This window comes from Rhinopithecus bieti, unplaced genomic scaffold, assembly GCF_001698545.2.
Source record: "Rhinopithecus bieti isolate Rb0 unplaced genomic scaffold, ASM169854v2 scaffold_7888, whole genome shotgun sequence".
In the NCBI taxonomy this organism is placed as follows: Eukaryota; Metazoa; Chordata; class Mammalia; order Primates; family Cercopithecidae; genus Rhinopithecus; species Rhinopithecus bieti.
Genome location: NW_016805944.1, coordinates 2,203,315 through 2,223,544, shown reverse-complemented (window position 1 = coordinate 2,223,544; position 20,230 = coordinate 2,203,315). Strand labels below are relative to the sequence as shown.

The 20,230-nt window shown below is 53.9% G+C and overlaps 1 protein-coding gene across 1 annotated transcript in view; it reads left to right on the top strand.

The window, feature by feature from the left end:
• The window catches only part of NECTIN2 (nectin cell adhesion molecule 2), a 56,558-nt gene extending 37,195 nt beyond the window's left edge, over window positions 1-19,363 (top strand). Inside the window, exons 3-9 of the mRNA XM_017874283.1 lie at window positions 1,752-2,048; window positions 3,645-3,762; window positions 4,383-4,531; window positions 12,233-12,386; window positions 16,210-16,273; window positions 16,405-16,491; window positions 18,247-19,363. Of these exons, the coding sequence (XP_017729772.1) occupies window positions 1,752-2,048; window positions 3,645-3,762; window positions 4,383-4,531; window positions 12,233-12,386; window positions 16,210-16,273; window positions 16,405-16,491; window positions 18,247-18,516 (1,139 nt within the window). The 3' untranslated portion in view covers window positions 18,517-19,363. The remainder of the gene's footprint in view (window positions 1-1,751; window positions 2,049-3,644; window positions 3,763-4,382; window positions 4,532-12,232; window positions 12,387-16,209; window positions 16,274-16,404; window positions 16,492-18,246) is intronic.
• Window positions 19,364-20,230: the final 867 nt, after the last annotated feature.

Sequence of the window (20,230 nt, the reverse complement as noted above, 5' to 3'; positions counted from 1 at the left end):
AAAAAAAAAAAAAAAAAAAATCTTCTATATACACACTGGGGCAGAAGTAAGGAACAAAGCAGCCAAAGCCTCTGTCTTCATAATGTGTGAGCCACTGAGAGATGGATGGTTGGTCAGAGTTGGCGGTCAGCAAAGTGCCCTTAAGGAAGAGGGGCTTGGAGTGGGGTCTGGAGAAGGAAGCCAAAGCAATCCAGGCACAAAATCACCAACCAAAACCCCAAAGTGGGTGGGAGCAGAGACTGAGGAGGGTGTGGGTGGGGAGCACATGGAGTGGCCAGGGGAGGTGGCCATGGGGAAATGCTGGGTTTGGGCCCTGAGTCACTATTCTAACAGCTTGGAGGGCGGCCAGGAGGACGTGGGGAGGCTTGTTGGATGCTCCACGATGGTCAGGGGGGAAGGCGGTGGGAAGGGAGAGCTGGCAAGAAGGGGAGAGTCAGACTGTGTTGAGAAGTTCAGAGGTGGATACCCAGGTCCAGAAAGCAACGGAACATGTGAGTCTGGGTGGGGGACACACAGCATAAGCATGAGCTGCTATTCTTCCTGGAGGTTTGTTTTTGTGATTTTTTTTTTTCCCCATGTTTTCCAAGAGGATAAGGTGGAAAGGGTATTAAAAAAAAGGACCGACTTTGAAAATTTTCTGTCTTTATCACACTTCCGGTCATACAATCATCTAATGATGACTACAGGAAAAGGAACAGGGGGCCTTTTCAGCTGGACCTTTGAACCACATTACTCGGTTACTCAGCCTTGGCTTTTTTTTTTTTTTTTTTTTTCTGAGACAGAGTCTCGCTCTGTCACCCAGGCTGGAGTGTAGTGGCATGATCTTGGGCCACTGCAACCTCCGCCTCCTGGGTTCAAGCAATTCTTATGCCTCAGCCTCCTGAGTAGCTGGGATTACAGATGCATGCCACCATGCCTGGCTAATTTTTGCATTTTTAGTAGAGACGAGGTTTCACCATGTTGGCCAGGCTGGTGTTAAACTCCTGGCCTCAAGTGATCCACCCTCCTCAGCCTCCTAAAGTGCTGGGATTGCAGGTATGAACCACCATGCCTGACCAGCTTTTTTTAAAATCTCAGCCTCCTCCAGGCTTTTGGACCCTGTCTCTGCATCTCTGGCAAGGTGAAGAGACAGTATACCTAAATGGCCAGGCCAGGCACCTGTAACCTCAGAGCTTTGGGGGGCCAAGGTGGGAAGATGGCTTGTGCTCAGGAGCTTGAGATCTGCCTGGGCAACATAGCAAGAACTCATCTCTACAAAAAAAAAAAAAAAAAAAATTAAAATTAGCTGGGCATGGTGGTGCATGCCTGTGGTCCTGGCTACTCTGGAGGCCAAGGAGGGAGGATCATTTGAGCCTAGGGGGTGGAGGCTGCAGCAAGCTATGATCACGCCACTGCACGCAAGCCCAGGTGACAGAGCGGGCCCCTGTCTCTAAAAAATAAAGTAAAATAAAATGGGCAACGCTTGGATAGGGCAGTGCGGGCCAGACAGTACCCTAAGCCATTTACCTATTAGTGTAGTATTTAATTCACACAACAATCCTCGGGGTGGGTACTTTCGTTATCCCCATTTTACAAAAGAAGAGACAGCTACAGAGTTGCAAAACCACTTACCCCAAGCCAGGCCACTAATAAGCAGCAGAGCTCGGATTGGAACCCCAGCGGTTAGGGCCTAGCCACCCTGCTCCTCTGCTGAGTGTTGGTTGAATGACTGCAGGTGAGGAGTGATGCACCCCCTCTCATCCTCTCCCCAGCCAAGCCCCAGAACCACGCTGAGGCCCAGGAGGTCACATTCAGTCAGGACCCCGTGCCAGTCGCCCGCTGCATCTCCAAAGAGGGCCGCCCACCTGCCCGGATCTCCTGGCTCTCGTCCCTCGACTGGGAAGCCAAAGAGACCCAGGTGTCAGGGACCCTGGCCGGCACTGTCACCGTCACCAGCCGCTTCACCTTGGTGCCCTCGGGCCGAGCAGATGGTGTCATGGTCACCTGCAAAGTGGAGCATGAGAGCTTCGAGGAGCCAGCCCTGATACCTGTGACCCTGTCTGTACGCTGTGAGTGCATCGGGGTGACCCCTCCCCCATCAAAACTGCCTGCACTGGCTTCTCTAAAGCACTGTCTACATTGTCTCTGAATGTTGTCTGCATGGGTTCCCTGAAGCCAAATTCTGCACAGCCTTCCTGCTATTGTCTACACTGGCTCCCATGGGCAAATCTACATACTTCCCCCTCATTGTCTACACTGGCTTTACTGGGTTCATGCCATGCCATGCCTAGTCTGTGGTAAACTGGGATGGGCTTGCAAGAGCCAGTTTGACACATTTCTTTCCAATTCCACATCCAATGAAGCCTTCTCAGTAGCTAGAAATCTACCTTGGGGAATATTTACACCCAGGAAATTGGCAAACCCTAAAAATGGGGGCTTCCTTTATTCCCCAGAGAGTTGGTTTACCAGCAAAGAGCTGCCCCCAACAGTGTCTTTTCTGGCTCCCATGGACCCCAGTTGACACTGCCCCTGGACCGTCCGGGTCAATCATGCTGGGCCATGTCTACATGTCTACACTGCCCAACCTAACATCATCTCCACACCTTCCCATACTTCTGCCTTGACTTCCCTAAGCACCGTCTATACCGTGTCTCCCAGAGTCCCTACACCGACCCCTGATCCCTGATATTATTTACATTGCCCCCACCCCCTGGGCCCTGTTGATCCTGACACCTCCCACTGGGATTTTTGCTAGCTCTTCCAGAAACTGCCTATACTTACACCTTGTAATATTACCCAGAGAGGCCACCCTGGCACTCTTCACACAGAATCCCTCAAATACTGGCTTAACCACCTCTTCCACCACTGTCCAAAATGACCACATACTCCAACTCAACGTTGTCTACACTAGCTCCCCAGGCAATGCCTCCACTTACACAGATTCCCTAAGCCAAGTCTATACCGGTTCTCCCAGACAACATGCATCACATGCGCCCATAAGTATACCAGCTCCCCTGAGCCTCGTCTGTGCCAGTTTCTTCCCGGGACCTACACTGGTTGCCCAAACCCTGTCTTGTCATCCTCCTTGCATGTCAGAAACACGGACACAGGCCGGATGTGTTGGCTCACACCTGTAATCCCAGCACTTTGGGAGGCCAAGGCAGGCGGATCACTTGAGGTCAAGAGTTTGGCACCAGCCTGGGCAACATAGTGAAACCCTGTCTCTGCTAAAAATACCAAAATTAGCTGGAATTGTTGGTACATGCCTGTAATCCCAACCACTTGGGAGGCTGAGGCGGGAGGATGGCTTGAGCCCAGGACGCAGAAGTTGCAGCAAGCCAAGATCACCCCACTGCTCTCCATCCTGGGCAACAGAGCAACATCCTGTCACACACACACACACACACACATTATTTGTAGTGGCTCCCTCAGGCACTGCCAGCACTGAACAATAACTCCCACAAAATTATCCACAGTGGTTTCCCTGAACAGTGTCTACACCGACATCAGCATACACAACCTGGACTGATTTGCCCCAGATGGTTTTGACTGCTGTACCTCCTGCCAACCCGCCCCGTTTCTTTAGCATTCCTGTCCATCTGCTAACCTTTTCACCCACTCTGGGATTCTCTTCCTTGCTGATCCAGTCCCCACATTTCCCGCAGACCCTCCTGAAGTGTCCATCTCCGGCTATGATGACAACTGGTACCTCGGCCGTACTGATGCCACCCTGAGCTGTAACGTCCGCAGCAACCCAGAGCCCACAGGCTATGACTGGAGCACGTGAGTCATGTGGCCTCAGAACCCTGGGTCTGAGGGAGGCGGGGCTGGGGCCTGGACTCCTGGGTCTGAGGGAGGAGGGATGGGGGCCTGGACTCCTGGGTCTGAGGGAGGAGAGGCTGGGGCCTGGACTCCTGGGTCTGAGGGAGGAGGGATGGGGGCCTGGACTCCTGGGTCTGAGGGAGGAGAGGCTGGGGCCTGGACTCCTGGGTCTGAGGGAGGAGAGGCTGGGGCCTGGACTCCTGGGTCTAAGGGAGGAGGGATGAGGGCCTGGACTCCTGGGTCTGAGGGAGGAGGGGCTGGGGCCTGGACTCCTGGGTCTGAGGGAGGAGGGGCTGGGACCTGGACTCCTGGGTCCGAGGGAGCAGGGGCTGGGAGCTTGGACTCCAGTGTCTGAGAGAGGAAGGGCTGGGGTCCTGGACTCCTGGGTCTGAGGAAGGAGGGGCTGGGCCTAAACTCCTAAGTCCTCCAGGATGAAGGGAGCTTGCATTTCGGCAATTTGGGGTCTCCAGGAGTACTTAGGTCCCTGCAGCTTGGCTCCTGGTGGGTGTATCTTCAGGGATGAGACCTGTGCTCCCCTCTCGACCTTGGTATCCCTCTCACCTGACCCCACACCCCTCCAGGACCTCAGGCATCTTCCCAACCTCTGCAGTAGCCCAGGGCTCCCAGCTGGTCATCCACGCGGTGGACAGTCTGTTCAATACCACCTTCGTCTGCACAGTCACCAATGCCGTGGGCATGGGCCGTGCTGAGCAGGTCATCTTTGTCCGAGGTGAGTGGGTCTTGGGGGCCGTGTGTGGAGACCTGGGTCTGCTCCCCCAGAGTTCCGCCCTTCAGGATTTGGGGACTGCACTGGGGGAGGCTGCGCCGCCGGCCTGGGAGGGATGCAGACCCGCCTGGCTGAGGGGAGATGAGGGTTGGCCTTCCCCTCATGGCCTCAGACTGAGGTCTGAATTTGGGGTGTCAGGATAAGTGAAGGCAGCAGAGTTGGGGGTTGAGGACTTTGCTCAGGGTTCCTAGAAAGTAGAGGCCTGGCTAGGATCCTCACGAAGAGACCCAAGGAAGCTGCCCTAGGCTCCAGCTCCTGAGAAAGACGCACACCTAGAATCAGGCACGCAAACCTCAGAGAGACAGAAACCAAGAGCTCCCACCCCTAGAAACACGATCCAGCCCCAAGGCACGGAGCCAAAGAGGAAAAGCGCGAAGCCAGACCATCACCCAGTGATGGAAACTGGGTCAAACTCACAGCTGCGGAGCCACACACCTAGAGGGAGGCCGGGACTGTTAACAGAGCCATGCTCCCTGGGACAGAGAGACCCATGGGCCCCGGAGCTGGGGCCAGAGACCCCTCCTGTCAAAGCCACAGCTGGCAGGACCCACAGCCACAGACACTCCCTGTGCTGGGAAATTCTGTTGCAGAGATGCATCAGATTCCAGACACTCACCTGGATAGTAACCCTGCACACTCAAACCCATTGTCACCAAGACACACACCCAGGAGGACAGTGGCACTGGCCAAGACAGACTGAACGAAGCCAGATGACAACTGTGACAACTGGAAAGGGCCTTTTTCTTTTTTTGTTTTTTTTGTGATGGAGTCTTGCTCTGTCACCCAGGCTGAAGTGCAGTGGCGTAATCTCAGCTCACCGCAACCTCCGCCTCCCGGGTTCAAGCAATTATCCTGCTTCAGCCTCCTGAGTAGCTGGGACTACATGCACTCACCATCAAGCCCAGCTAAGTTTTGTATTTTTGGTAGAGACAGGGTTTCACCATATTGGTCAGGCTGGTCTCGAACTGCTGACCTCCGGTGATCTACCCGCCTTGGCCTCCGGAAGTGCTGGGATTACAGGCATGAGCCACTGCATCTGGCCAGAAAGAGACACGCTTACAAACACCTGAGGGCAATGGTCCATGCAGCACACCTGTGCAAACACGCAATGTGCAGGCCCCCCAGAAACATGACCGAAGGTGTGAGGACAGACTCCCACACAGGGGCTGTCCTGTCATGCAGACAGAGTAGCCACGGAGGGACGGAAGCAGACTCCTTTACTGGGTCATAATCTTAGAATGCACACACAACCTTGCAGGGACACCCAAGAAAAAACAGACCCCTCTTCAGGAATCCAGATACAGCCAGGGAGATAGGACACCCCTATGGGAAACACTGTCACATACAGCAAACCCAGAGAGACCGCTGTCCCGCTCTGGGCTCGCCTGATGCGCGAGGATGCGCACGAGTCCCCGGAGGGAGACATCACACAGACACGCTAGGGGCAAAACTAATCCGGGACAGCAACGGCTGCCCACAGAGGAATGTCATCCCTCACTCAGACGGAAAATCAAAAGACATCCTGGGAGAAGCTTGTGCCCGGGAACTCTCCCGAAACTCCCCGAAACTCCTCCGAAACTCTCCAGAAAGTCCGTTAGGGAAATTCTCATTCAACAAATATGTGTTTCCTGTTTGCTAGGCACTCTCGCTGAGGTTAGGAATACAATGGTGAATGAGCCACAGTCCCTGCCCTCAGCAGCACACCCAGGGAAGGGTCAGCTCCACCCACCCAGACAGACACCCAACTGGAAATACACCCCTAACCTCTACCCCAGATCATCTGAGAAGCTGATCCCCTGCCCACACACCCAGGAGGTGGCTCCAAGGTCGGAGCCTGCAGAACACAGACGCAGTAGAGAAAGACTCAGCGCTGTGGAAAGACACCCCCACCTCCCCACGACGGTGGCCACGGAGCCACCCCCAGCGGACAACACCATTACAAAGACACGTGCCTACAGATAATGCCTGCAGAAACGTGCGTGCTCCAAGCACACTAGAAATCCCGTCGCAAGCAGTGAGTGCCCCGACAGCCACAGCCAGAGGAGACACACTCAAAGCTCCTGGGGTCACTCTCAGAGGGTCTCTGAGCCACGAACCCACATCCAGGCACACACAGAGTCGTCACAGAAACACAGCATGGAGCCCACAGCAGCACGAACATAGGTACATATGCCGCACCGCAGGACAGATCTGTCTTTAGGGAGACTCAGAGAACTTTTTATTTTTAATAGAGACAGGGTCTCATTATGTTGACCAGACTGGCCTTGAACTCCTGGCCTCAAAGCATTCCTTCTGCCTCGGCCTCCCAAAGTGCTGGGATTACAGACATGAGCCTGATTCAGAACTTTCAACCCTAGACATGAACAGACTTAGCTTCGAGTTCCAAAACACCAACGCCACCTCCAGAAACAGAGACAAGCCTCCCGAGATAGGCTCAACCTGGTCCAGTTAGTGACCAGCACTTCCATTACAGAGAAAAATCTGTTTCACTCCTCAACCCAGTGTATAGCTAGAGACGTATATACCACCCTACCCCCCCGCCAAAAAGATTGTATCCTCCTTTTTTTTTAATGCTATTTGTGAGTCACTAAGCTGATTTGACAGCCCACTGGGTCATGACCCCCTGTTTGAAAACAACAGAAACAGATGTCCTTCCTGGGTCTCAGCCCCTCCCGTGAGTAGAGGTGTAGAGGTGGGGTCAGGTGTGGGTGAACCCCCCACCCCCGTCTGTCCCAGTTAGGCCTTGCATGCAGGGATGGGGGAAGTGGAGGTGGGTAGGTTCTGGTTACATTGATTTCTGTCCCTGGCTTGGGGCCCAGGAGCCCCATCCCCCTGCTCACACTTCCCTCCTCAGCACTTCATGGCTTCCTCTCTCTCTCCGCCTCCCCCCTCCCTCCCATCCCCCCTGGCTCAACCCCTGCAGGGAGCACTAAGGAAGTCCTACTGTCCCGGTCTGTGAGAACCCCATTTTACACGCTGGGGATGAGTGGCCCAGAGAGGAGGCAGCCACGGCACTTGGAATAAATGCTCCCAGCCACCCGAGAGGGCAGAATTATCAGGAATCTGTGGCCCTCTGTAGAGAGCTTTGGGATCAGACAGCCTCCCACTGAAATCCAACTGTCCTCCCCCAGGGGGTGTGCCCCCAAGCTTGTAGCTGTGTGAGGATCCCACAGCACATTCAGGGAGGGCTGCGAAGTCAGGTGGCGCCAGGGTCCCGGCCAGTGACCGGGCGGCCAGATCTACTGCATCCGAATAGCCAGCTTCCACTCAGCTACAGCGATTGCCAGACATGGGAGTTTGGTGTTGCCAGATCTGATTTTTCCCCCCTAAGAGAAACCTGGATTTTTAAGTGAAATCGCCTGATTTTTGAAAGGTTGGCTAGCAATTTAAATTTTGCAAAACGCGAACGCTTGGGGACCACTGGTTGGCATCCCCTCCTTGTACAAAGCGGTGCTCAGGCTGTAGTGAAGGGCGGAGGGGCTTCCCCTCCCCCCCACTCCTCTTCCTCCACCATTCTTCTGCTTAGAGTCACCCCCTAATTATGGTCACTCCCGCTCCCTCCCTCCCCGCCTATCCTGCGTCTCCCCCACCCCCTCACTCCCCAGAGCTATCCTCATGACCTTGTGTCTCCCTTTCTCTCTCTCTCTCACCCCTCCTTCTCTCTCTCCTCAGAAACCCCCAGGGCCTCGCCCCGAGACATGGGCCCGCTGGTGTGGGGGGCCGTGGGGGGGACACTGCTGGTGCTGCTACTTCTGGCTGGGGGGTCCTTGGCCTTCATCCTGCTGAGGGTGAGGAGGAGGAGGAAGAGCCCTGGAGGAGCAGGAGGAGGAGCCAGCGGCGACGGGGGATTCTACGATCCGAAAACTCAGGTGTTGGGAAATGGGGACCCTGTCTTCTGGACACCAGTAGTCCCTGGTCCCATGGAACCAGATGGCAAGGAGGAGGAGGAGGAGGAGGAGGAGGAGGAAGAAAAGGCAGAGAAAGGCCTCATGTTGCCTCCACCCCCAGCACTCGAGGATGACATGGAGTCCCAGCTGGATGGCTCCCTCATCTCACGGCGGGCAGTTTATGTGTGACCTGGACACAGACAGAGACAGAGCCGGGCCCAGCCCTCCCGCCCCCAACTGGGCCACGCCGGCCTAGGGTTCCAGACTGGTTGGACTTGTTCGTCTGGACAACACTGGAGTGGAACACTGCCTCCCACTTTCCTGGGACTTGGAGGGAGGTGGAACGGCACACTGGACTTCCCCCGTCTCTAGGGCTGCATGGGGAGCCCGGAGAGCTGAGTAGTGGGGATCCAGAGAGGACCCCCACCCCCAGAGACTTGGTTTTGGCTCCAGCCTGCCCCTGGCCCCGTGACACTCAGGAGTTAATAAATGCCTTGGAGGAAAACATTGGGGGTGTCTTGTAATACATCAGACCCCCTCTTTGGGTGGTGGGGAAAGAGGGGGTGGGACAGGGACTCCCAGGTCCCAGGGCTGGGAAGAGCCGATCCACGTCCCCGGGGAATGAGAGCCTGGAAGGGGTTAGACTGGGGAAGGCTGTGGGGCTCGGACCACTTGGATCCTTGAAAGACGCATTGGACGGCCGAGAACCACAAGGCTCGTGGAACTAGGACTCAGGTCACTGAACTGTGGGCTCAGAGGCCTGGACACTTGGACTTCTGAGTCCCAGGACAGAGGCTACCTTTCTGGATGGTGTGGCCAGACCGGTCGGAGGCCGGAGTTCTCTGGACTCCTGGACCCTCGGGTGCAGGTGGGGGTGGGGACAGCAGGGGCTCAGTCAGGTTCCTGCGTCCTGAGAGAATAGGAGGCCAGAGGGCTGTGATCCAATGGAGACTCAGACCTCAATTCCCACAGGTTGCTGGGGGTCTCGGGAGGGGAGGGCTGCTCCCCACTCCCATTCTTAGGGACCCTAAGGGCATGGGGCAGGCAGGGGGTGCTGGGGAAGTCCCACCTCTGGCCACTCCCACTGTGGCTTCCCCCACCTGCTTCTCCATCCTTGCCCCCAGGGATCACCCCAAGGGACTTTTCAGTGACTCTCTGGGAGTGGCGGCAGCTCCCTCCAGCTCAACTGGAAAAGCAAAGACAGACGGGGTCCTTGAACTCCCAGGCTCAGTAAGGGGCAGGTTTTTACCTGTGTCACCTCTGCTCTCCCAAGCCTCCGTGCCTCCTCTGTAACACGGGGCGGGTGTTCACATCGGCCCCACAAGGACCCAGTAAGGACATGCCCGTGATGCCCTCACGCAGCCTCGTCGACCTCCACAGACCCCACCAAGCCCTGTGCCAGGCGGTGCTGGGGCTGCAGCTATGACCTGCACAGACCCAGTCCCGTCCTCCGGTGTGCATTGCCATGATGACCACAAGAATAGCAGCAGTACGTTTAGGATGAAGGTGTGTGTGTGGACCGAGGGGCAGTCTCTCTCTCACTCCCCCACCCGCTGAAGCCCTCCAGAGGATGTCAGGCTGTGGAATGGGAGCAGTGAAGATCCAATAGTCCAGCGTCCTCTGGAAGCTTTCTCCTCATCTGCAGAGTGAGGCTGATGCATGCGTGACCCCCATGGGCTCTTCCATACGTGTTATTGTCTGTACTTGCCCGGTTGTTTATTGTCTGTACTCGCCTACCCACCCCACCCGGGCAACAGGAGGGCAGGGGCGGGGAATTGTGTCCGCCTGGCACACAGTGGATCCTTCAGTGCCATGCTGGGTCGTCCTTACACACCCACCAAACACCTACTGTGTGCCAGACCTCGGGTGCATGGTCTAGTGTGAAAACTGGCAAGTAAACAGGTAGTTGCTCCAAAAACTTCCACTAGGGAAGACTTGAGATATGGAAATAGGAAGTGCTAGGAAGGAAGGAGAGGGCCAGGAGCACACGGGCTTCTCGACACCTTTTCCTGTCTTGTGTTTTTTTGTTTTGTTTTGTTGTTTTGTTTTGTTTTTGAGACAGTATCTTGCTCTGTTACCCAGGCTGGAGTGCAGTGGTGCGATCTCGGCTCACCACACCCTCCACCTCCCAAGTTCAAGCAATTCTCCTGTTTCAGCCTTCTGAGTAACGCACCCAGCCATTCTTTTTTTTTTTTTTTTTAAGAGGTGGGGTGGTCTCCCTATATTACCCAGACTGGGCTCAAACTCCTGGGCTTAAGTGATCAATCCTGCCACTTCAGCCTCCAAAAGTGCTGGGATGACAGGTGTGAGCCGCTGTGCCTGGCCCCCAGCTAATTTTTTTTTTGAGACGGAGTTTCGCTCTTGTTGTCCAGGCTGGAGTGCAATGGCACAATCTTGTCTCACGGCAACCTCCACTTCCTGGATTCAAGCGATTCTCCTGCCTCAGCCTCCTGAGTAGCTGGGATTTACAGGCATGCACCAGCACGCCCGGCTAATATTTTGTATTTTTAGTAGAGGCAGGGTTTCTCCATGTTGATCAGGCTGGTCTCAAACTCCCGACCTCAGCCTCCCACCTCGGCCTCCCAAAAGGCTGGGATTACAGGTGTGAGCCACCACGCCCGGCCGGCCCCCGGCTAATTTTTTAAATTTTTTCTAGAGATGAGGTCTTGTGCTCGTCACCCTGGCTGATCTTGAACAATCCGCGCACCTTGGCCTCCCAAAGCACTGGGATTACAGGCGTCAGTCACTGCCCCCGGCTCTAACCCCTTTCCTGATAAGTGGAAGGAGATTCTAGTCCCCAGAGGTGATTCTGGATCCCAGAATTCTGCCCCCGCATTCTCTGCCTTCTAGCCGCCCCGGTCCTGTCTCCTCTCATCTCCCCACTCCCCCGCCTCATTCTGCCCCAGCTACATGGTCTACATGCTGTTCTTTAAAAACAACACAAGCCAGGCCGAGCATGGCATAATCCCAGCACATTGGGAGGCCAAAGCGGGAGGATCACTTGAGCCCAGGAGTTCAACACCAGCCTGGGCAACACGGCAAAACCCCATCTCTACAAAAAATTAACAAACAAACAAAAAAAAGCTAGGCCTGGCGGCACATGCCTGTAGTTCCAGCCACTCCGGAGGGTGAGGTGGGAGGATCACTTGAGCCCGGGAGATTGAGGCTACAGTTGGCAGTGATCATGCCACTGCACTCTAGCCTGGGTGACAAAGCAAGACCGTCTCAAAAAAAGCCATAAAGCCCTACAAGCCTCCTTCAGGGCCTCTAGCTGTTTGTGCTGCCTGTGATGCCCCCGGACACTCTCATGACTCATCCCCGGCATCTCTTTCAGGTCCTTGCTCATTTGTCACCTCACAGGAAGGTAGAGGCCCTCCCACTACCTTTGGGGACCCCACCTTGCACCTCCTATCACTTCCGCACTCTGTATTTTTGTATCCCCGTGACTTAGTCCCATCTGGCATGTGAACTATTGTACTGGTTTGCTTACTGTTGGCCTCCCTGCCCAACCAGAATCAAAGTTCCATGAAGGTAGACACTTTGTATGTATGTTTTGTTCTCCAGTCATCTCCCATGCGGGGCACACATCCTCGCTCCTTCCTCATGCTCAGCAGGTTGAGTTGAATGAAATAATGTCCCCCGCCCGTGGGAGAGGACATAGACAGGCAGGCGATGACTTGGGGTGGGGATGGTAGCTTGGAATAAGGAGCTGTGGCTTCCTCCTGGAGACCCCCTCACACTGTCCCTCTCCTTGCAGAGACCCCCAACACAGCAGGCGCAGGGGCCACGGGCGGCATCATCGGGGGCATCATCGCCGCCATCATTGCGACTGCTGTGGCCGCCACGGGCATCCTTATCTGCCGGCAGCAACGGAAGGAGCAGACGCTGCAGGGGGCAGAGGAGGACGAAGAGTAAGTGATGGGCCCTGAGACGGGGAAAGGGAGAGGGGTGGAAAAACTGAGGAGTATGGGGTAGGGGTCAGGGTGGCAGAAAATTATCCATAATGACTGTGTGAAACAGACAGACCTAGGCCGGGCGCGGTGGCTCAAGCCTGTAATCCCAGCACTTTGGGAGGCCGAGACGGGCGGATCACGAGGTCAGGAGATCGAGACCATCCTGACTAACACGGTGAAACCCCGTCTCTACTAAAATACAAAAAACTAGCCGGGCGAGGTGGCGGGCGCCTGTAGTCCCAGCTACTCCGGAGGCTGAGGCAGGAGAATGGCGTAAACCCGGGAGGCGGAGCTTGCAGTGAGCTGAGATCCGGCCACTGCACTCCAGCCCGGGCGACAGAGCAAGACTCCGTCTCAAAAAAAAAAAAAAAAAAGAAACAGACAGACCTAAAGGAACTGGGATCTAAATGGAGTAGGGAGGTAGGGTTTCTCTCTGCCATAAAGTATGGCATTTATTTTAAACATTAGCCGGGGACCAGGCACAGTGGCTTACCTGTCATCCCGGCACTTTTGGAGGCTGGAGTAGGGGGATCCATCGCTTGAGCCCAGGAATTGGAGCCCAGTCTGGGTAACATAGTAAGACCACCCCCCTCTACCAAAAAAAAAAAAAAAAAAAAACAGCCACGCATGGTGGCTCTGACCGCTGTGTTCTGTGAAGACTCATCAGAGCCCAGGCTCCTACTACATTTTTTGGGCTTGTTTGTTTGGTTTTTGGGTTTTGGGTTTTTTTTGAGACGGAGTCTTGCTCTGTCACCGAGGCTGGAGTGCAGTGACGCAATCTCGGCTCACCGCAAACTCCGCCTCCTGGGTTCAAGCCATTCTCCTGCCTCAGCCTCCAGAGTAGCTGGGATTACAGGTGCCGGCCACCACGCCTAGCTAATTTTTTGGATTTTTAGCAGAGACAGGATTTCACTGTGTTAGCCAGGATGGTCTTGATCTGTTGACCTCAGGATCCTCCCTCCTCAGCCTCCCAAAGTCCTGGGATTACAAGCGTGAGCCACCATGCCTGGCCGAGTTTTTAATAAAAGAAGAAAGTGCAGTTCCTAAATTGTTATGGAGAATTTATATTAACATAACATAAGCTATTGATTGGCTATCCATTGCTCTTTGTATCACAAATTCCAGAAACCTGAAGATAAAGAGTAACACTGGTCAGACAGGGTGGGTCAGGCAGGGTGGCTCACACCTGTAATCCCAGAACTTTGCTTTGTTTTTGTTTTTGTCTGAGATGGAGTCTTACTCTGTCACCCAGGCTGGAGTGCTGTGGCTCCATCTCAGGTCACTGCAACCTCCACCTCCCAGGTTCCAGTGATTCTTCTACCTCAGCCTCCTGAGCAGCTAGAACTACAGGCTCCCGCCACCACGCCCCGCTAATTTTTGTATTTTTAGTAGAGACAAGGTTTTACCATGTTGGCCAGGCTGATCTCGAATTCCTAACCTCAGGTGATCCGCGCACCTCAGCCTCCCAAAGTGCTGGGATTACGGGTGTGAGCACCATGTCTGGCCCACAATTATTTTAATAAAAAAGACAAGAAGCAGATCCTAAATTGTTATCAAAAATTTACATTAAAGTAACATAAGCTATTGATTGGCTATACATTGCTCTTTTTATCACGAATTCCAGAAACCTGAAGATAACCCAGCAGTTTGTTTTGTTTTTGTTTTTGTTTAAGATGGAGTCTCGGCGGGGCACGGTGGCTCAAGCCTGTAATCCCAGCACTTTGGGAGGCCAAGACACGGCGGATCACAAGGCAGAGAGTCGAGACCATCCTGTGTAAACGGTGAAACCCCGTCCTCTACTAAAGAATACAAAAAAGCTAGCTGGTGCACGAGGCGGGCGCCTGTACTGCCCAGCTACTGGGAGACGGAGGAGGAGAAGGCTAAAAACCTGGGAGGCGGAGCCTGCAGTGAGCTGAGATCCGGCCACCGCACCTCCAGCCTGGGCCGACAGAGCCAGACTCCGTCTCAAAAAAAAAAAAAAAAAAAAAGATGGAGTCTCACTCTGTCGCCCAGGCTGGAGTGCTAAGGCACGATCTCGGCTCACTGCAACCTCTGCCTCCCAGGTTCGAGGGATTCTCCAGCCTCAGCCTCTCCAGTAGCTGGGATTACAGGTGCGCACCACCACTCCAGGCTAATTTTTGTATTTTTAGTAGAGACGGAGTTTCACCATGTTGACCAGGCTGCTCTCGAACTCCTCACCTCAAGTGATCTGCCTGCCTCGGCCTCCCAAAGTGCTAAGATCACAAGCATGAGCCACCGAGCCTGGCCAATCCCAGCACTTTGGAAGGCCAAGGCTCTTGTTGCTGGCGGTTCGAGACCAGACTAAGCATCAAAGTGAGACACCATCTGTAAAAAAATAAAACAAAATTAGCCAAGCATAGTGGTGCATGCCTGTGGTCCCGGGTCCTCAGGAGGCTGGGGTGGGAGGTCACTTGACTCAGGAGCTGAAGCCTGCAATAAGTTATGATCATGTCACTGCACTCTAGCCTCGGTGATAGAGCAAGACCCTGTATCTTAAAAAATAAAAGACTGAAAGGCCGGGCGCAGTGGCTCACGCCTGTAATCCCAGCACTTTGGGAAGCCGAGGCGGGCAGATCACGAGGTCAGGAGATCAAGACCATCCTGACTAACACGGTGAAACCCCGTCGCTACTAAAAACACACACAAAAATTAGCCGGGTGTGGTGGCAGGCGCCTGTAGTCCCAGCTACTCGGGAGGCTGAGGCAGGAGAATGGCATGAACCCAGGAAGCGGAGTTTGCAGTGAGCCGAGATCACGCCACTGCAATCCAGCCTGGGCAACAGAGCGAGACTCCGTCCCCCCAAAAAAAAAAAAAAAAGACTGGGCATGGTGCCTCACACCTGTAATCCCAGCACTTTGGGAAGCCAACGCAGGTAGATGACTTGAGCTCAGGAATTCGAGACCAGCCTGGGCAACATGGCGAAACCTGTCTCTACAGAAAAAATACAAAAATTGCCCAGACATGGTGGCCCGTGCCTGAAGTCCCAGCTACTTGGGTGGGCTGAGGTGGGGGTGAGGGCATGTGGAGGCTGCAGTGAGCTATGATCACACCATTGTACTCCAGTCTAGCCAACAGACTGAGATCTTGCAAAAAAGAAAAAGAAAAATAGCTCAGAGCAGTCTGAGGTATGTGAGGTATGCAAAATTTGTGTTTTTGAGATGGGGTCTCACTCTGTCCCTCAGGCTGAAGTTCACTGGTACAATCTGAGCTCACTGCAACCTTCACCTCCTGGACTCAACCAGTCTCCTACCACAGCCTCCCAAGTAAATGGGACCACAGACACGTACCACCACACCTAGCTAGTTTTTGTATTTTTGTAGAGACAGGGTTTTGCCATGTTGCCCAGGCTGGTCTTGAACTCCTGACTTCAGGTGATCCGCCCGCCTCGGCCTCCCAAAGTGCTGGGATTACAGGCATGAGCCACCACGCCCGGCCCAACACAGATCTTTTCTCCCTCCCAGAGCTCAGAGTGGGGCATGGTAATTATAAATAACATCTCTAGTACAAATTCAGTAAGTGCCCCGAGGGGGAAGTACACCTAGGTATGTCCATGTAACAGGAATTCCTGATCCGCTGGGGAAACCTGAAGGCTTCCAGGAAAAAAAGGAATTCATGGAACGAATAAAAACTCTTACTCCAGGCAAGAAAAGGGGGCAGGGGAAAGGGAGACCCAGGCAAAAGGAACAGCATGTGCCGCAATGCTGGAGTCTGAGGGGTTCTCAGGTCTTAGTCTCCACTTGACCTACTTCCTACCCCACAGCCTAGAGGGACCTCCCTCCTACAAGCCGCCGACCCCAAAAGCGAAGCTGGAGGAGCAGGAGATGGTGAGCACTTTTCCCTGGAGCCCAAGCTATCCCCACCTCCACACCCACCCCAGGGCTGGGAGGGGCCTTGCAGGGAGAGGCTGTCTGGGTGGTGGGGGCAGTTCCTGACCTCCCGCCCCTCTCTGCTGCAGCCCTCCCAGCTCTTCACTCTGGGGGCCTCGGAGCACAGCCCACTCAAGACCCCCTACTTTGACGCTGGCGCCTCATGCACTGAGCAGGTAGGAGCTCATGGGAAGACAAAGGTGGGCTGGGGGTCTGGGTTGAAGGGCCAGGGGTCAGGCCTGGCAGAAGAGGTCAAAGACTAAAGGTCATAACTCAAGGTCAAGGGTGTGTCCCTGGCTGGTGCTTAATGCATCGAGATGTGTTCAGGATTCTGTGGGGGAGGTCAGGGGTGAGAAAGCCCAAGGTCACAAGGTTAGAATTTAAAGTCACTTGGGCGCGGTGGCCTATAATCCCAGTACTTTGGGAGGCTGAGGCAGGAGGATCACTTGGGGTCAGGAGTTCCAGACCAGCCTAGACAACATGGTGAAACCCCGTCTCTACTCAAAATACACAAAATTAGTCAGGTATGGTGGTACGAGCCTGTAATCTTAGCTACTCAGGAGGCTGAGGCGGAAGAATCACATGAACCCAGGAGGCTGAGGTTACAGTGAGCTAAGATCACACCACTGCACTCCAGCGTGGGCAACAGAGCAAGAGTCCATCTCAAAAAAATAAATAAAAACAAAAAAATAAAATCACCTGGGCCGGGCGTGGTGGCTGTGGTCTATAATTCCAGCACTTTGGGAGGCCAAGGGAGCTGGACCCCTTGAGCCTAGGCGCTCGAGACCAGCGTGGGCAACATGGGCTGCCCAGCAACATTTTGTATCTACAAAAATACAGAACTTACCTGGGTGTGGTGGCAAATGCCTGTAGGCCGAGGTGGGCGGATTGCTTAAGCCCAGGTGGTTGGGGCTGCGCCACCACACTCCAGCCTGGGCATCAGAGTGAGACCCTGTCTCAAAAACAAAAAAAAAGGAAAAGTCACTAGGTCAACAAAAACTGATTATCTGGCCGGGCGAGGTGGCTCACACCTGTGGTCCCAGCTACTCAGGAGGCTGACGCAGGAGAATCGCTTGAACCCGGGAGGCAGAAGTTGCAATGAGCTGAGACCATGCCACTGCGCTCTAGCCTGGGCAACAGAGCGAGACTCCGTCTCAAAAATAAAAATAAAAAAGAAAAGAAAAAGGCCAGGCGCAATCGCTCACGCCTGTAATCCCAGCACTTTGGGAAGCCAAGGCAGGTGAATCACCTGAGGTCAGGAGTTCAAGACCATCCTGGCCAACATGGTGAAACCCGTCTCTACTAAAATTACAAAAATTAGCTGGGCGTGGTGGCAGGCGCCTGTAATCCCAGCTACTGGGGAGGCTGAGGCAGAAGAATCGCTTGGACCTGGGAGGTGGAGGTTGCAGTGAGCCGAGATTGCGCCATTGCACTCCAGCCTGGGAGACAGGAGCGAAACTCCATCTCAAAAAAATAATAATAAAAAAATAGAATGAAAACAAATTGATTATCTACATTTGCTGGATACCATCCCTGAAGCTGGGACAAGACAAATCAAGTCACTCCCCTCAGTGGTCTACTGGAGGTCAGGGGTCACTGAGGTTGTGCTGAAGGTTCAAAGGGCCGTTTGGAGCCCAAGGTTAAGTAGTTGAGGCCAAGACTGAGGTGAAAGTTCATGGGGAAAGATTTGCAGAGATCGAGGGACAAAGGTAAGCCCCAGGATTAATAGGGTGAGTTGCGTGTGCTGGGCTTTGGGTTAGGGAAGGGCCGAATGAATGTCCCAGTGCAATATGGCCTCATGGACAAGGAGTGAGGTGGCATCTTTTTGGCATGGGGAGAGAGTGGTCAGGATTTTGGGGTCAAGAGCAGATTGGTAATCTGTGTCATGCGTAGGAAGTGATCTTGAGTTCCTGTCCCCTCTCTACCTCCAGGAAATGCCTCGATACCATGAATTGCCCACTTTGGAAGAGCGGTCAGGACCCTTGCACCCTGGAGCCACAAGCCTGGGGTCCCCCATCCCGGTGCCTCCAGGGCCACCTGTTGTGGAAGACGTTTCCCTGGATCTAGAGGATGAGGAGGGGGAGGAGGAGGAAGAGTATCTGGATAAGATCAATCCCATCTACGATGCTCTGTCCTACAGCAGCCCCTCTGATTCCTACCAGGGCAAAGGCTTTGTCATGTCCCGGGCCATGTACGTGTGAGCTGCCACGCGCCTGGCATCTCCCATCTCACCTGTTGATCCCTTAGCTTTCTTGCCAAGGATCTAGTGCCCCCTGACCTCTGGCCAGGCCACTGTCAGTTAACACACGTCCATCCCATTTGTGATTTCTACCTTGGTGGCTCCACTAAGACCCCTAATCCATGAGCCCAGAGAAACTCACCGTGATAATGGAATCCTGGCAACCTTATCTCATGAGGCGGGAGGTGGGGAAGGTGCTTCTGTACAACCTCTGATCCCAAGGACTCCTCTCCCAGACTATGACCTTAGACCATACCTCTCACCCCCCACCAATGCCTCAACTCCCCCAAAATCACAAAGAAGACCCTAGACCTATAATTTGTCTTCAGGTAGTAAATTCCCAATAGGTCTGCTGGAGTGGGCGCTGAGGGCTCCCTGCTGCTCAGACCTGAGCCCTCCAGGCAGCAGGGTCCCACTTACCCCCTCCCCACCCTGTTCCCCAAAGATGGGAGAGAGGGGATTCCCCAGCCCAACGCAGAGTTTTCCCAGCACCCTCCTGTAAGCAGAAGTCTCAGGGTCCAGATCCTTCCCTGAGCCCCCATCCCCACCCCAATTCCTGCCTACCGAGCAAGCAGCCCCAGCCTAGGGCCAGACAGGGTGAGCCTCATACAGACTGTGCCTTGACGCCCCCAGCCTTGGGAGAAGAATTTACTGTTAACCTGGAAGACTACTGAATCATTTTACCCTTGCCCAGTGAAATAGGACCTAAACGTCTCCCTTTGGGGGAAAGTGGGTCACCTGGATTGGGGATAGCGATTGATACTGTTTTGTAAACTACATTTCCTACAAAATATGAATTTATACTTTGACCAGAACTTGCGTTTTCTGTGGGATGTGAAGGGGATGGGGTGAGACATGAAGGGGAATGAAGAAGGAGGCTAAGGGCTTAAGAGAATCAGTGAACTAGGGGTCAAGAGAGTTAAAGACAAAAAGTGACCAAAGATACAAAATAAGAATTGAGAGAGTAATGAGCAAAAACCTATCAATCAAAAAATGTTGAGTAATGGAATGGGGAGGGGTCCAGGGCATGCTGTTTAATGAACATGAATAATTGCAACAGCAGTATGATGAATGGAACAAAGATAAAAACAGCAATTGGCCAGGTGCAGTGGCTCATGCCTGTAATTCCAGCACTTTGGGAGACTGAGGCGGGAAGACCGATTGAGTCCAGGAGTTAAGAGACCAGTCTGGGAAACACAGTGAGACCCTGCCTCTACAAAAGTTAGCCAGGCTTGATGGCACGCACCTGTGGTCTCAGCTACTCTGGAGGCTAAGTGGGAGGATCGATTGAGGCCAGAAGGTCAAGGCTGCAGTGAGCTATGATGGCGCCACTGCACTCCAGACTGGACGACAGAGTCCAGCCCTGTGTCTAAAAAAATAAAAATTAAAAAAGCAGTATCGAAACTATGAGAGGCTCAAGTTTAATGGATAAATAGCAAGCAAAAATAGATCAAAGGCAAAATCATGAATAATGTTGTAATAGGAGCCCAAGGCATGACGGGTAATAAACCTGAATGAAGGAGCCAGAGGCAGAGTGATGAATAATGAAAAAACAGGGACCGGGGGCAAGGGAGGTAACGGACAGGAATTCATGGATCCAAAACATGATGGCTAATTAGAGAAGGGCCGGAAGAACGATGAAAGTGAGCAGGCTGCTGGAGCTAAAAGTAGTCCGG